Genomic DNA, 13,746 nt, shown 5'->3' on the forward strand with positions numbered 1-13,746 from the left:
CATACATATCTAAGTAAGGTAAGAGGAAAAAAATGTAGAAGCTTGGAGGGGTAAAACTGCTGACAGTAAAGGAAGAAGGGATCCCTGGGTGGCGCAGCGGTTTGGCACCTGCCTTTGGCCCAGGGCGCGATCCTGGAGACCCAGGATCGAATCCCACATCGGGCTCCCGGTGCATGGAGCCTGCTTCTCCCTCTGCCTATGTCTCTGCGACTCTCTCTCTCTCTCCCTCTGTGACTATCATAAATAAATAAAAATTTAAAAAAAATTAAAAAGTTTTGCATTTTAGTTAGTGGATTGTGTTGGAAATGGGAGTTTATCTAGCATAATTTGAGATGTATAATCTGAGTAAAGAGAGTGGGGAAGTATTGTAATAGTTCTTTGATACCAAAAATACTTCCCTGATGACTTAAGATTCTCCTCCTCCCTACCCACCTAGAATGCAAATAAGATTTTTTGGTCAACTTTCTCAAAAATATGGAGAAAAGTATATATGTGAATATTATTTTTTGGTGCTTTTGAAAAAGGCTGTGCTTTGCTATACAGAATTCTGGATAGCATTCCTCCACTGATAGAGTTTTCATTTTCTAAGTCACACAGGTGACCCGTAAATACTGAATTCATTTAGGCAACCACGAGTATTGACAGATTTTGAGATAAACTATACAGCATATCAAATGTGCTACTACAGTGTATTTATTTAAATCTTGATTTCTTTCCTCAGCTCTACCTTACGAAGTGTTTCTACTGGATCTTCAAGACCTTCCAAAATATGTTTGGTGTGTGGGGATGAGGCTTCAGGATGTCATTATGGGGTAGTAACCTGTGGCAGCTGCAAAGTGTTCTTCAAAAGAGCAGTGGAAGGTAAATGTTCATGTGGGTGTTCCTTTTACACCTTTTCTTTCCTAGTGTGTAGTTTACTGGTATAGTTGACTCTAAGTCATTATTGGGAAATAATTCAAAAACATTTCTGATGCAATCTGTCAGTGATAAATAGTAATGTTGTCTTTACCTAAAACCACCTGGTGATTTTCCACTGAGCACTATTTAATGGGCAAAATTTAACATTGGGAACTGAGATCAGCGAAAAATAACTTTTTGTTTTTGTTGGTCTTGGTTTTTCAGTGAACCTTAGAAAGATAATTCTACGTAAATTTAATTTGCATGAGTGCAGGAGCATTTTACTAGGCCCACATAGGATGCATCATGTCTTTTCTGTGTTTCTGTGCAAATATATGTGTTTGTGGCAAATTAAAACATTAATATCAGAGTCATGTCTGTAATTTAAATTGTGTTCCATACAGAATGACTCCACTGAGCAGCTGCTTCGGATTCCAGGTCCCAGCTGAAGTCCTACCTTTGTTCTAACTGAAGGTTTACAAATCAGGATGTTAAACATCTGACTGCAATTCTCTAGGTGTATTTAGGCTAGCTTTTGCTTCTGTCCGAGTAATTGTACTTCCTAAGGAGAAGTACTGTCTTTTAGTTTCTTTTTTGCCTCTCTCCATCCTCACTTATAAGCAATTAATTAACATCAGACTTAGTCCAAATGGTTTTATTAAATGTTGACTACATGACTGGTTGAAGTGTAGAAGTTTTGCTATTAGTTAGCAGTGTCACCGGCATAATTGACGTTGATTTCAAAAAGGAGCGGGACATGAAAACGTCCATAGGTTTATTTCTCAGGGCAGTTTTCTGGGATGTTTCAGAGACCTAAGGGTAAGGGACTTGAATGATTAATCTCTGTTTAGCTGGTGACCATGAGTAAATGTCTTCAGTTCCAGATGAAAAAGCTGACCAAGTAGTCACTTCTGTGCTTCTGGGTTTGATTTCACATTATTTAATTAATATTACATGATTTTACATTATTTACACTATTAATCATTTAATAGTCCCCAAACCCAGCACTGAATCAGTAATAGGCATTCTGTATTTCTTTCGCAGAATATGGGCTCTTGGTTATAGGTGACAGAAAATTGAACACAAACTGGCTTAAGCACCAATGGAAATTCATTGCCTCACGTAACTCTAAAGCCCTAGTATAGGTTTGGCTTCCCATAAGTCATGGTCGTAAGCCAGGTGGTTAGAGCTCAGTTCCATGACCTGCCCCCCTTGACTTTGCTCTGGTTCTGTTCTTGTCTATATTGTCTCATGGTGATTAGAAAGCCACCAGGACCTCATGAAAAAGAGGTTCTCTGTTCCCAACAGTTCTTAAAAGTCCCCAGTTAAATCTAAGACTACACTTGGCCCCCATGTTCCCCTCTGACCCAGTCACAGTGACCTGGGAATGCAGGGATTTGACAGGCTACTTCTGGCTGGAGTCTGCTAACCTATGCTACCTAGACCAACAGTGGGGAATAGCATTTCCTACAGGAAAAAAAAAAAAAAAATGGATCCTGTTACCAGGAGACTGAGACTTGGAAAATAAATTTGTATGATAGTGAAGTCAATTTATTTTTTTCAGACTTTCCTCCCCTGTCACCCCCTTCTCTCTTTTCTTAACTATATGATTGTCTCAGTAGTAGATAAATAGGTAAAATTGCCTCTGGTACCTTCCTAATGCCACTTCGTACCTTCCAATATAAGGACTCCCCCCACCCCCCATCTCCTGCTCGCCCCAGGCTCACTAATTAGTGAACAAAGTAAGGTGATATATAAAAATAAAGCAGTGTGGAGAAGGGCATTTGGAGCAGGACCCTCTGTGTTGCCCCGCAGGTGGGTCAGCCTTCTTATCAGGACCCAAGTTTCAACTCTATAGAACCTGCACTTCTCTGCTTCAGAAGCAAAAGGCTTTCCCAATGTTTTTGCATAGTTTTCCCTGTTTTAAGTAGTTTCTATGAAAGTAGCTGAGGAAATAATTATTTTTGTGGACTTAAGGTATAAATAAATAAGGAAAGCTTTGATATCTATAATCTTCATTGAAGAGCTGATCAATAACAGATAGTGAAACTTGATTAACACTTTTTAAAACTTCTATTAATATACCTTAGTCCCTATTTTGGGGGGGAATTATGATTTTAGAATTCACCTGCATGAAACAAGACTATAAATTTTGAATATAAACTTCATGAGAGTCAGGACTTGTTTTTATTTTGTATTTGTTACTTCTTTACTGTTTTATTGTGTGATAGAATGTATGAGAAATTTGTCTTTGTATCAGAACTTTCTGATTTAATAAATTATTTTTCTTTCATTTTTCTTAATTTTCAAGTTTATGGACATTCGACCCTATATGTCATTCGCTCATGCCTACTTGGTGATGGCAAAGGGAGTGATGTAAGCACTGAGAAGACATAATTTGGCACTGTTAGTATGTGTGCATACTTATGTATGACTATGGTTGTACATACACGTATGCAAACACGCATGTGTTTTTAAATTTGAATACTTACCAAGTTTGTTTTCTAGCTTTCCCTGATAACCGTAAACTTCTCCTTAGATCACAAAAGCAGAGAATTCCAAGTGGAAGTGGATAGAAGGAGAAGGAGCTGGGATGAAGGGAGCCAGTTAGGCTGAAAAGAGCTAACCACACCAAAGACAGAACTGGAAGTGTCTGCTAGAGTGGAGACAGGAGGAAAAACATAGCAATTTGAGCTCTGAGTTTCCAGGTTTAAGGCTTTATGCCCCAGAGCACTTCACTCTAAAGATTGGTATAGTGGTATAATAACTGTAGGGAGACTGAAAATTGTTTTTTTAAAGTGTAAATTATAATCTTTGTGTTCTGTTTAATGGGTTGTATATATGTGTTTATTTTTTCATCTTAAACATTTAATATAAAAATCCTTAGAAGTTTCATCCAGAATACCTTATTTTCCAATAATGTCAGTTAAGAGTCATATCATTGTACCTTATAAATGGAAGTTTATAATTTTTTTTTTTTAAATTTGAGTTGCTTATTTGCCTTGAAGGTTTGTTAGGACCTTTCTATCTTAAAAAGAATAAGCATTTATGTATTTATATTTTTTAAGTAGGGTTTGCCCTTGGGTGGATACTGGACTGATTTTAGGGTCAGAAGATTTAGTTTTAATTTCTGGCTCTGCCGCTCATTAGGTGAGTTATTTAATTTGCCTAGGTTTCAGTTTCTTTATATCTCAATAGGAAAAGTAGTATTGCCCTATGTACTTCTAAGAAAAATTAAATGAAAACAAAATGTTTTTGCAGATTTTATAAATCAAAGTACATCAAAATATTAGATATTTATTTTAATATTAGATTCCTTAGGATCAAATGCTACAGTTCTCTAATGTCTTTACAGAGAGATATATAGAATAATGTGGTGCTGTTAGGTTTCTTCATTAGATCTTCATTTTTTCTATAATACAGTATTTTCTTTATACTGCTGCCCTTGGAAGCTGTAAGATCCTTCTAGACTAGCAGTTCTCAAAAGTTCTCAAAAGGCATGTGGGGGAAGTGGAGATAACAGAGGGTCTGCCAAAATTTTCTGTAGAGGCTGTCCCACACATTCCATTGTGGCCTGGACTGTTGAGATTTCCCCTCATAATGACCCTCTGGCAGTCTCACCTTTGGAAGTTGCATAGTAGAGAAAATATTAAGAACATCAGCTGGACTTTCAGCTTCTCTGTTAGGTATCTTTAGTGCAGGACAGAGTCTTGCCAGAGTCTATTCAGCAAGACTCTAGATATTTAGTCACCACCAAATAAATGTTTGAAGCTACATGTGAGTGTATACATGTGGCATCAGAGCAACTGAGGTTAAATGACTTCCCGCCAAATCAGTAAATTAGCAATAAAACCAGCCAAAGAGTTCACATGCAGGCCTCTGGCCTTCTAATCTGCAGCCCTAATTCTAGTCTGAGTTTTTACTATCTCAGTCTTTTTCCAACTATAAATTACCCTGAGTTTCATCTCATGTGTATTTTATTTTGTGATTCCTCAATGAACAGAGCCAACTGCATTCTGTATACTATTTTATAACCCAATTTCTTTTTTGGATATTCAGTATACAAGCAAAGTCTGGTAGACACAACTACCACAAACCACTGAAGAGTTACAAGTCTGTAAAAAGGAAGAGAGAGAGTTCATTATTATGTAAAGTCAACTGGATTTATATTTTTGTAAGCAGACCTGTTAGGCTAAAGAGTCCATATCTTGGTAAAGGTCAGCCAAATCATATGATGTCAGTTTCCATACTCAAACATTTCCGTTCAAGTAAGAGACTTACAAATTTATTTCCTGAAATGATATCACTTTAGGAGATATAGTTATAGATTAATCAAAGGATTCCTCAAATACACAGAATTTTAAGGCAACCAGGCCTGTGAATATGTACCTCAGTCCTTCCAAATGTAGTTCACAGCATATAGATTATAGAATCTTTACATTTATAGATTATTCTTTGGGGGAAACTATTCTTAAATGTGATGGTTGGTTAATAGTTAATTTCCTTTCCTTTTCTGAAATTAATGATTAAACTGAACAGGTCCAGAGGAAAGCATGTCTTGCTATGTCAAACCCACATTTGCCTTATCAATGCTATATGAGCAAGTGGGAGGTGTAGGGGAATAGGGGATGGGCACAATACCATTGTGCCCCAAAATAGAGAACTTGAATTTAGTAGACACAAACTAATTAGGATGGTATTATATAATAATTGAAATATAGCCATTCTTTTTTAACTGGCAATACAAAATTAAAGAAATGATAATGCAAGGAAATAATTTATACTTATTAGTTGTCTTCAGTTCATGATATGATATGATATAGCCTTCAGTGTCCCCATGAGGCATGTATAGGAAGCTAAAAAGCATCAAAATCCATTGTGAGTCTTCCAGAACTGCTGATAGGAAGCCAACGACTGTTCTGGCTTACAGTTTTCTCATAAAATTCTTTATAAAGATTATTTCTTTCCTTCACCTGATATTGGGAACCAAGTAACCTGATTCTTTCTAATTACTTATTTTAAGAGCTTAAATAAATACCTACCCAGTAGATCATATCTATGGTTTTTATAAACACTCCTTTCCTCCTTATATAAACATAAGGCCTTAGTGCTAATTGCAAATATTTGCCTAGATTTTTGATATCCCTTCAGTTTGTTGCTATGGAAACATGCAAAGCCATGACATTTAGGCCAACCCGGAAGGTAAGGGAAGGCTTCTTGAAGAACTGACCCCCAAACTGAATCTTGAAAGATTAGAATTGGCAGTGGTGAAGAAAAAAAAGGATAGACGGTCTGCCCAGGACACCAGAAGCAATTTCACATTAACCACTTTGAAAATTTGAGGTGTGAGGTAATAGAAGATGAAGCTGAATGTGCAGATTGGGTCCGGTTCTTGGTCCGTAAGTAGGGGCCTGAACTTACCCTTGGGCAAAACAGAAGGTCTGAATGTCTTTATGTAGCAGAATGGCAAGCTCAGTTTTACATTTAATATCTGGCTTCACAGAGGTATGCTTGTTTAAACAGGGACAATTCTGGTGTCTGCTTTAAATCATTTTGGTAAGAGATGTCCGGGGAAAGAACTAGACCATCAGTGTTGAGAGGAGGGGTAGTTAAGGAGACTATCTGGGGAGGAACATTGGTAGTTCTATATTAGAGGTAAAGAAAGATGATTCTCCAGGCTCATCTGCTGATATTACTTAGGAGCATTGGAGAGGAAACAGCTTTGGGGACATGAGAAAAAAGGTTCATTCATTCAGCAAACATTTATTTAATATATACTAAATGCCAGTCACCGTTCTAAGTATACCTAGGGATGACTTAAATTAAGATCAGATAAACAAAGATCTCTGCCCTGGTGGAGAGTGTACATTCTAGTAATGGTGGTAGAGACAGTAGACATAATAAGGAGTAATTTCTGTAGCATATGAAAAAAGGGAGGCCATTGTCAGGATAAATAACCTCAGGAATGAGGTTTGATTTAGTGCAATGAGTTTGAAATGTCTATAGGACATTCAGATGTGCTTAACAGAAAGTTGGATGTGAGATTCTGAAGCTTGGGGACTAAGGCAAGATTGAAAACAAAGATTTTGGAATTATCATCCATGAAAACAGATGGATTTGCCCAGGAAATGGGTACTTAGACAAAGAATGTGCCAGTGTTAGAACCTTAGAGAACATAAATCTGGGACATCGTGTGTAAGTGTGTGTGTGTTAGGCATCTGTGAATGATTTTTCTTTCTTCTTTCTTCTCCAAGTTGTACACAGAAAGTCCTAATTAACTTGGTCTATGGTTATTGTAAGGTTAGCTAGACTTCGGGCGTTATTGTATATGTGGAATTTTCGATCCCAGTTTTTGTTTTTATTCATCATTAAGCCTTGATTATTATTAAATCCTTAATCCAGGGCCCACAACTAAACGTGATATAAAGGAGATTTGATTTGCTGACCAATGCAGAGATAATGCCAAACACAAAGCAGGTGCTCAAGCAACATTGTTGATTGATTGTTCGATAACTATTTATATATGGAAGTCACTCTTGTTTCTGTCACTGTTTCTCTGAAATAAAAAATACATTGAAGTGGCTTACTAGAAAATAATTTGAAGAAGGGACAGGTGGGTCAAAAGTAAATTAACATTATCCAAGGAGAGCTTTTTGTAAGTTAAAATTTTAAGTCAAGGTGCACTTCACTTATTAAATTTGTAAAATATAAATTAGAAGCCCAGTGATTTTCAAATGTTTACATGTATTTGTTTGGCACCCATCTCATTCCAGAAGAACATCCAAAGAAACAACTTTATGTAAGTTAACATGAAATTTAAAATTAGTGAAATGAAAAATGGGACAAAGGGAAGATGAAAGCAAAATAGAGAAGAATAGAGCCAGGACTGGGGGTGACATAGAGAATATATGCCCTGAGACTTTTGTAGAGACTGGCCACTCACTCATCTGGCTCTCGTCTTTCTAGTAGCCAACCCAAAGACAAGAGTGAGTCACCTAACCTATGATGTTCTTAAAAACTAGTGTAAAGGATTACCTGTTGGTAAGAAAATTTTCATGAGCATTGGTTTTAATGTGTCTGTTCCTTTCACGCGAACTGTAATTGGAAATTTAAAAAATAACACTTTTTTTGCTGTTAATGAAATAGTTTGGTTTATAATAAGGAGCAGTGCTTTAAAAAATGCTTTATTTTGTCAACCACCTGCTCCTATAATAGTAGCTGCCATTATCAAACAGTTACTAGATGCCAGACACTGTGTCCAGTCCTCCATGTTTTCACTTATTCCTCACAACAGCCTTCTTAAATCTGAAAGTTTTGTGATCTTTCAAAGGTAGTATCTTTAAATCTAAACTCTCGGAACAAGGAAAACATTGCCTGTGTTTTAACGAGCCTTTATGCTATGATCCTTCAACTCTTGAATTTAATAGCAATAATAGTAAATAAGTACTTATTTCATGCTCATGATGCTAAGAACTTTATTGTATATTCTCATTTTAATCCTCATAATAATCCTGTGAAGTAGGTATGATTATTATCTGTCCTCTTGTTAGAGATCTGTCATTTGAGGCACGTGAGAGGTGAGTAGTTCAAGATCACTGAGACTGAAGGAAGTGGGATTTGAACTCAGGAAGCCCAGGCATTCTGGCTCTGTGTACTTAACACTACCTCTCACAGAGTTACAAAGATCCCAACTATTTTTACCCACTAAAAAGTAGGGCAACCTCTCTAGCTTCAGAACACTTATCAAGAGCACATTATAATTTAACAGTTATCTCTCTATACGCTAAATAATTAACTCTTAGCCATTCCAAGTTGAAATTCTAATGTGAATTTCTGTTGCCCTAATGGGAGAGAATTGGGTAGTCTCTATTTTTTCTTAAGGAATGATCTCCATATTTTTTAAAAATTACCATTACCATCCTGAAGTACCTCTTTAACATCTTTGGTATTAATCTAAAGCTTTATTTAAAACTTTTTATCTTCCTGTGTTTCATTTCCTTTGTGTGATACAAATTCGATATAACCTATCAGGTTCAGAGAACCACTGTGAGAATGGCCTACCTCATACAAACCTGGAAGCTGCTAACTCCTCAGCTCTTTGTTGTCTGCTTTATGCCTTGTGGCTCAGAAAGGGACCCGAGAGCCAGAGGGCACAAAGCTGCTCTCACAGAACTTGCACTCATGGTGTTATCAGGATCATACAACTTACATGATTTGATACTTTGACACTGAAAATGAAAATTGCTAAATTGACTGCAGTCAAATGCCAAAATAGGGTCCTGGAAGGGCAGAGAGGATGCGGAGGCATTGAGGCATTGAGGAGGAGCAGTAGGAGGAGGAATGGAAAGAAGGAGCCTGAACCTGAGCCCACTGGCTTGAGCAGGCCCAGTTCAGCGGCAGCCTGGCCAGAGTAGGCCCATGCTCAGATGTGGAGCTGGCAACGGAACAAAGACACTAGGGCTGGATTATGTAAAGCCCTCATATTGGAATGAGAAATCACAGCCATTCTCTTAAATATATCCAGTCTTTTTATAAAACTCTTTACAGTGGAAAAAGTCAACACAGTGGCTTAGACAATTCTGTCTCTAGTGTGCAGCAGTGAGTGGCTCGTGGCAGGTGCCACCTAGAGGAGGAGATGACAACTGAGATGGGATTGTGGATGACAGAGAGTAGAAAGGACCTAACTTGGGATGGCATTGGTGCTGTTGAGTGGAAGGCCTGATTTGAGTGGTGAGATAGAGGAATTGGCAGGACCCGATGGTGGATTCATTTGGGAGAAGGAGGTCTCTGACAGAGACCAGGGAAGGAAACATGCTAAGTATAGAGATGATGGAAAAGTGGAGGGTTGGAACCAGTGAGGCTGTGGCAATCTGTTCTCCAAAAGGGATAAAGCAGCCCAGGTAAATAGGAAAGGAAAAGCAGAGACAAAATTCTGAAAAAGTTCACTTTCTACCTAGAAATAGTTTCTTGAGAACTTTAAAATAAACTGCACAGTTAAGTATTCAGCATTTGGCAGATTGGCTGAGCTCTAGGCAATAGATACGAGTGGCTGTTTTGGCTGTTTGGTGCCGTGTGCGGGAAGCCACACAATGAGATTGAGTTGGGCCCACAGCACCGATGGAACAGGCCTGCTGGCTGTAGTTATCATTGGGGGGACTTGAGCTGTTGTTACTTCTCATATTAGAGGGTCTAAGTGATGATTTCAGCAGCTTATAACCCCGTAGGGAGCCACAACATGAAGCTATTTATAGTTGAGAAGGCAGAAAAATTCTGTAGCAAATAAAAAGATGCCAGTGTTTCAAGTCCCTAAAATTTTTCCTGTAATTTTTTGGTTTTTAAGGACAGACATAACTAGCGTAGTGATTTTTTTTTTCTCTTTTAACCTTATTTCTTGGTATCTGTGTTCACTACCCATCCTGACTTTTTAGATAGGAAACAGAGAGGCTGATAATAATGTTTTAAGAGATAGGCAGATACATGTAGCACACACACACTTCCAGAGCTTTGCCCCACCTCGTTCGACCACCCAGGGGTGGCTGCTCTGGAGCAAGGAGTGAGGGGAAGCTCGAATGTCGTCGGCAAGACAGTTACTGTATAAAACCCTCTGTGCACAGGTGCCCATTCTCTCACATTCACACACCTCCCTCCAACATCATAGACCAAATCCACATCCAGAGCAGAACAGATTAACAGCAAGGAATGAAGCTCACAACTCTCATAAGCAACATAGATTGTTTCCATTTTGCCCTCAGGTGGTCCCTATTTGGAGCTCTTTAATAAATGCTAGCTCTTGGAATTTGTTAACTATAACATTACATTTACGAAAGCAGCACCTTCCTGTATGTGCTGTGTTGCTAATTAACGGTGAACTTTTATACCTCAACAGAGCAAAGAACAATCCCTAAGGAAGAGTGAGAAATATATTTTCTCTTTACAGGTAGGAGACCAAAGGCTCCATTAAATTGCTGGCATTTGACAGCCTAATATATCGTTACAAAAGTGTTTGTTTACTTTTCTAATGTTAGCACATGAAAAAAAGCAAATGAAATAAAACAACAGAATAAAGGATCTAAATCTAGAAGGGCATCATAATTGTCAACAAGAACTGTGTAGAATCACTTATAGAAAATTAGTGGAGGAGTAGACAGGGTGAGGTTTTTAGGAAGTTTAACATACATTTCAAATTACATATATCACTATAGTATAGCTCAGGCTCATTAAATTATATTCTTTTATTTCACTGGAATCAAAATTATATAATTTGAAAACTAAAAGGAAGATACCTCCTTCTTCTCCCCCCGCCATCCCTTTTTTATTTTATTCTCCAATTTGGGAGGAAGAACCAGGGCTTAAGTTTACAGATTCAACCACACTCTTATAAGCCATACTGATCACTTACTAATATTTTTAGTGAAATGCTACTTGGAAATTATCCAGCAATTTGCACACTTACTGTGAGAGTCCTCCAGTAAGAAGCCATATAATAAAACATTTCCAAAATGAGCTTTAAAATCCTTTTTAGGGGCACGTGGGTGGCACAGTCAGTTAAGTGTCTGCCTTCAGCTGAGCTCAGCTCAGCTCATGATCCCAAGGTCTTGGGATCGAGCCCCATGTTGGGGCTCCCTGCTCAGCAGGGAGTCTGCTTCTCTCTCTCCCCCGTGCTCTCTCTCAAATAAATAAATCTTTAAAATATAATATAAAGTCCTTTTTATGTAGAATGATAGTAGAGTAGAAAGAGAATTGGCCTTGGGTCAGACAACATGGACTTCAGTCCATAGTCCTACTGACTCCGATACTTTGAGCAAATAATGGAACATCTGTTTCCTCTTCTAGAAACAAGAGAAATTAAATCTTGAAATATCAGCCCTACCCATCCCTCAGAGCTAGGAAGATAAAAACTAGTACATATATGTTTAAACTGCTTTAGAAACAATAATGATTTTCTTTGCAAACATTGCATTTAAAAAAGAACTTTCCCCTTCTTGGGAAGTAATTTAATCGGTATACCTTAGTTCTCAATAAAATGTGGAACATTTAAACTGTAGCTATTTTATATACATGTTAAATATTTAGTTTGAAGGAAAAACTAGTAAAACTTAAAGCATCTGTTACTTTAGGCAAGACTTGGGAGTTTTGGCTTCTTTGCCACTAGTTTAGGCAGATCTGTATTGTTCTTGAGTATTGGGCCAAAGGGCCACGGTGGGGAAACCTTTGCATTTAAGGTCAGGATTTAAATTTAATCCACCTAAATAGAGTATAGACAAAGAACAAAGACCATTTTTCACACTTTCAACATCTTACTATTTGCAAGATCACAATTACTTTTTACCATCCTTTTTTTTAAATTAACTCTACCAAGATTTCTAAAACATACTGCATTCTCTTATCCTCCCACTCTTATTGAACGACTTAATTGGAAAACTGAGTGCAGAAATAGTTTAGGTTGATTATTTTTCATCTGGCTACACCATAGCATTTTCCCAGTTGGACCAGGCTCAGCAATTTGATATTGCTAGCATTACATAAGTACTAATTGTTTTTGCTTTGTTTTGTTTTTTGCTATCTAATATGAACTAGGGTGACATTCAAAAAAAGAATCAGAGTGGAGTACTGGTAGCCATTAATTAGAAATCTTTTAAAAATTACTGTTTTTTTAAAGAAGAATAGATGAAGTTGTTACAAAAATGCCATTAGTAAATAATACTAGACAAAAAAATTCCTTCAGACAACCTTCTCTTCCAACTTTTTTTTAAAAACGATTTTATTTAGATATTTATTCATGAGAGACACAGAGAGCCTGAGAGGTAGACAGAGGGAGAAGCAGGCTTCTCATGGGGAGCCTGATGCAGGACTCCATCCCTGGATGGGGTCACGCCCTGAGCCGAAGGCAGATGCTCAACCCAGGCATCCCCTCTTTCAGTTTTTAAAATTAAATATGCTTCTGACACATCTGATTAGGATTTATATTTATTTGAAGAGCTTTAGTTCCTCTAATTGGTGATACTTAAAATTCAAAATATTTGTGTGACATCTCCCAAATACTGAAATAGCTAACCTTTACCTAATTCATTTAACCAACATCTTAAAGAACAGAGCTGTAATAGTGAGTGACTAAGGGGCAGATCTCATTGAAACATGCTAAGCCAAGTCCAGAACCTGGAAAGCCAGAGATGAGAGGACAAGTAAAGAAGCAGGGACACAACAGGGCCAGGGCCGGTTAGGGATAAAGCAGTCATTGAACATGGAAAGGAAAATGCCCCACGTGTGCTACAGTGTAGAACCACATAGCAACCCAGGCACACTCATTCATTTCAGTGAACATTGCTGAATGCTTAGTACACACTGGGCCCTGGGAGTGTGCTCTAACCCATTCCCATTAAGGAAAAGGCACAAGAATTGCAGACACGACCCCTGACTTCATTCTAAGCAGTGGTATTTTCTTTTGTTTTTGGTGTTTGTTTTGTTTTGTTTTGTTTTTTTTGTTTTTTGTTTTTTTTTTTTTTTGCCATCCGGTGCATTTTGAAAATTACCTATAAAGCAAAATAATAATATCGAGCCTTAGGAATTAACTTTGTCTTTTCCAGTGTTCAAATGAAGCAGTACAAATTGTGTAAAAATCAAATGGAACCAGAAAAGATCCCCCCCCCCTTTTTTTTTTTTTGAATGAAGATTCTCACTGTTGAACTCCCTTTACCAAACAAAAAATTGCAGTTTTCAAGTCCTGGTAGCCATTTATGAGACCGAGTAAGTTGTCATTTATGATCATGACCCACGGGGAAGGGATGGGAACAAAAAAAATTATCTTTGTATCAAAAATTAACCTCTCCTGAGTCATTAGCACATCTTTTG

At 37.6% G+C, this 13,746-nt stretch overlaps 1 protein-coding gene across 3 annotated transcripts in view; it reads left to right on the forward strand.

Moving 5' to 3' along the window:
* Window positions 1–13,746, forward strand: part of NR3C2 (nuclear receptor subfamily 3 group C member 2) — a 323,096-nt gene that overhangs the window by 162,717 nt on the left and 146,633 nt on the right. For all 3 annotated transcript variants that reach the window (XM_055336368.1, XM_055336369.1, XM_055336367.1), the window contains exon 3: window positions 722–861. In XM_055336368.1, the coding sequence (XP_055192343.1) occupies window positions 722–861 (140 nt within the window). The remainder of the gene's footprint in view (window positions 1–721; window positions 862–13,746) is intronic.

This window comes from Nyctereutes procyonoides, unplaced genomic scaffold, assembly GCF_905146905.1.
Source record: "Nyctereutes procyonoides isolate TBG_1078 unplaced genomic scaffold, NYPRO_anot_genome, whole genome shotgun sequence".
NCBI lineage: Eukaryota > Metazoa > Chordata > Mammalia > Carnivora > Canidae > Nyctereutes > Nyctereutes procyonoides.